Here is a 3741-nt window from a genome sequence, read left to right as displayed (position 1 = left end):
CATATAGACTTGTTCATGTTGGTTTCCTTGATGCTGAAGCTATGAAGCCTTTCAGAAATCAGAGCATTACCTCAGATCATGTTCCTCAGTATGTTCCCAAAAAAAAAAAAGCATGTTCCTAAAACATATGGCATATACACTAGGCATCTGCTTGTATTCATATCTCATACTTCAAAGCCTACCATTCTAACCTTTTATACGATTTCTGTTATTATCAAAATATTACACTTTCAAAGGACTACTTTTTAAAACTGCACCTTTTGAATTTAAACTAACAGAATTTAGCAGTAAAAGGTGTTATTACAGCCTTTACAACTATCATCAGGGCTACAGTCTTTTCCCAAACTATCAAACATCATGGCCTCATTAATAAGCCCTGCAGACTGGTAACAGCAAAACAACGCAATGTAAACGTTCAGCTAGTAAATCTGAGAGCAGCGTTTCTCATCTAGCTAGATGTTTCACAGCACACAGATGAGCGTCCTGCCTTCGTCGATCTCATCTTGGACCTTGTCCCCGGAGGTGGCGATCTCGGCTTGGGCTGAGAACATGGCGCAGATGAAAGTGAGAGCCATCCCTCCTATTGCCGTGTAGAGAGCCCAGCCTACAGAACACTGACCCAGTTTATACGGCGACGCTTCCGGACCACAGTAGCTGACCACCTTATCACAGCCGAAACCTGCTGGGTAGAGCATCAGTCCGAGCATGAGGAACAGGCCTGGACAGAAAAACAAGGCAAAAAAGAGTTATTGGTTCTCATAATGGGGTTTGAGGAACCCCATGTGTCTTTAATACATAACCAAGAAGTACATGACTTTTTAATAAAGGTCGGCCGATTAATCTGCACCGATAGCTGATTGCTGGAACTCTTGGCTTTCAGAAAAAATCCATATGGATAGTTTTTCCGGCTTCCGATCCCCTGCCATTATAAGAGCGGCCTCTTGAGGTGAATCACTGACACAGCATAACATTTGTTATTACACATCAATTGGCACGCAGCACAGCGAGTGAAAGGAGAGGGCTATATAATTTTTTATATTTATTATTATAAATTAAGACATTTTCATGATTTAATACTGTTTGTAATAAAAGTTTGCATTGAGTGTATGTTTGTTTGGTTTTTTTTATTCAACATCCATTATTTTTCCATCGGTTGACTATTCGGTTATTGGCAAGTACGATCCAAGCCAGTTATTGGTATCGGTAAGATCGGTCGACCTCTACTTTTTAAAATAAAAACGTTACCAGTAGTGAAAAGTTACATAAAAATTCTAATTATAGTTCATATACTTTAGTTATTAAGAGTTACATGCAAACCTTAATTACACAAAAATAAGTACACTAGATCTATTTTATATGGAAATTATTTTGAGAATTAACCCCTGCTATAATTACACTATACTGACCATGACACCCATGTAGGCCCATAAACTGTTGCCACAAAGTTCAAAGCATGCATTTGTATAGAACGTCTTTGTACGCTTTAGCAATACAATTTCCCTTTACTGGACCTGTCAAAATACCCCTGCATACAAACCAAGCGCCATGATAACATGGTTTTGCTGATGTTTGAGTAGAAAATCTCTATTGGTCTACACAGATCTCTGACCTCAACCTCAAGTCCACTAAACACCTCTGGGATGAACTGGAATGCTGACTGTGCAGTAGACCTTCTCTTTTGACATCAGTGCCTGATCACTAATACTCTTGTATCTGAATGAACACAAAGCCCTGAGGTCACAGTACTTTGACAAACTCAGTTCAGTGACACAAAGGTTATATTTTTGGTGTTTTTTAATAAGTATATTTTTTGTTTTTAAAAAAGTATTATTTTGCAGATTCATCCGGCACGTGGTATAATGCTATGCGATACGGCCCACTGCTGGAACATCTGCCAATGACTGTGATATTTTATTTAAAGATGAACGATGCTTTTTTGTACATTTATGGCATTTGGCAGACGTCCTTATCCAGACCAACTTACATCTATCTGAGAAGCAATGGGGTTAAGGTTCTTGCTCAAGTGGCAGCTTGGGGTGGCTGAAATTTGAACTTACAACCTTTGGAGCCAAAATCAAGTGCTTTGATGACCTTCCTCCCTTTTTTTAAACATGACGTTCTCATCCTTTTTTTTTTCCAGATGCATTCTTCGGTTCTAAACCATCGTTCCCGCACCAACCATTGTTTTTTCTTCCCCCTCAAACTTAACAAGACAAAAACTAGATCAGCTTGTCATGTTAATTAAAAACCTAAAGACTTTTTCATGTAGGAAAACCTACTGAACTTTTTTATGCATTGCGATTATTTTTATAACTATAAAATAAACTCCTCTATAAAAAAAAACTTTACCCAAATCCCCAACGAGGCATTTTATTCTTTGTTAAATAACACGTTTTATAAAATCTGTGCACTGAGAGTTTTAGATTATAACGTTTGTCGGTTCCTGTGAATGAGTTGTTAGTATTACATCCACAAGCTCCTCTTTCCCTCTTTACCACCATTGTTTATAAAGCCAGACCTCACCCATACTCTATAAACACTAAGATTCCTTTGAGCAATGTGATATCGTATATCATGCATGACGTTACGTTTGCACTCAAAGGGCCTGTATAGCAATTAATAATGTCTTAGTGCTTTATACATGGCCCATTTGCAGGAGTGAAATCTAAATGTATTTGCAAAATTAATTTTATTTGTCGTTACAAAATGGGTCTACGTTCTTTCTTAGCCGCATAATGCACTCGCTCTGCCATCAAATCGGGCATGCAAGGTCCTGCCTCGCAAGCCTTTCTTCTGACTGTTTAGGAATTGCTCAATACCACCGTCGTAAATATTTCACTAAGCTTTCAGCACAACTATGGATCTCTTATCCCTGGATAAACCCTTTTTGAATGAAAAAAACCTCCCATACATGGAGTTAAATTAGCATTTTTTCTATTTTCTATTACTGAAATTAAAGCTGCTGGTCAGAGACAGTAAAGTGAGTTAATGGATTTGTTCCTCCTCAACTGAAAATAAAGGGAAAGATTGAATGGTGGGTCTGGCAAAGCTTGCCATAGTCAACACTACAGTATTGTTGCTGCCAGTTGCGTTGGGAAGTAGTGCTGATGGAGCGGACAACATGTGGTTGACCTGCTTTACTTCCCGCTGGCATAACAAAAAGTGATTTGATGACTTGCACTCAACCCACAGCAAGATGTACTTCACTAAATCTACTTTTGAAATCTGTTGAGGCCTTAGCATTCCTGATTTTACCTGTATGTTTAAATGCTGTCACATTTTATCAGCATTTTTAAATCATATCTCGAGGTTTGCTACCATGAAACGGTCCATGTTATGCATAGTACAATGCTGTAGATAAGTCGCGAATCTCCGTAAGTCCTGGAAGACGTTATTATGTGTTTCCCAGGCAAGCCTGAACCTCTGAGGCTGTCAGGAATGTGAGGATTGCTTTCGTGTCAGCTTAGAGGCTTTAACATTTGACCTTCATATACACTCGAAACTTATCTTTATGCTGAGGAGGTATAATAAAAAAGCAGGGGCTAAGAAGTGCTAGGCAGGAGATTTACATTGCAGTACTGATATATAATATTGGCAAAAAATATAAGTCATGGGACTGATGTAAGGTCTGAGCAGTGCTGATATTAAAACACCTCTTAGCATGCGCTGTAATATAAAAAAAAATAATAATAATCATTACATTTCATCATATGAGCACAGTGAGTAGGGTTCACTAGTATC

At 38.3% G+C, this 3741-nt stretch overlaps 1 protein-coding gene across 1 annotated transcript in view; it reads right to left on the bottom strand.

The window, feature by feature from the left end:
* Positions 1-321: 321 nt before the first annotated feature.
* lhfpl2b (LHFPL tetraspan subfamily member 2b) overlaps positions 322-3741 on the bottom strand; it is a 14005-nt gene continuing 10585 nt past the window's right edge. The window contains exon 3 of the mRNA XM_083526674.1: positions 322-718. Coding sequence (XP_083382800.1) covers positions 462-718 — 257 coding nt within the window. The 3' untranslated portion in view covers positions 322-461. The remainder of the gene's footprint in view (positions 719-3741) is intronic.

Source organism: Silurus aristotelis, assembly GCF_946808225.1.
Source record: "Silurus aristotelis genome assembly, chromosome: 23".
Classification (NCBI taxonomy): domain Eukaryota; kingdom Metazoa; phylum Chordata; class Actinopteri; order Siluriformes; family Siluridae; genus Silurus; species Silurus aristotelis.
Note: the sequence above shows the minus strand (reverse complement) of the source record. Positions and strands in the feature narration are given on the sequence as shown.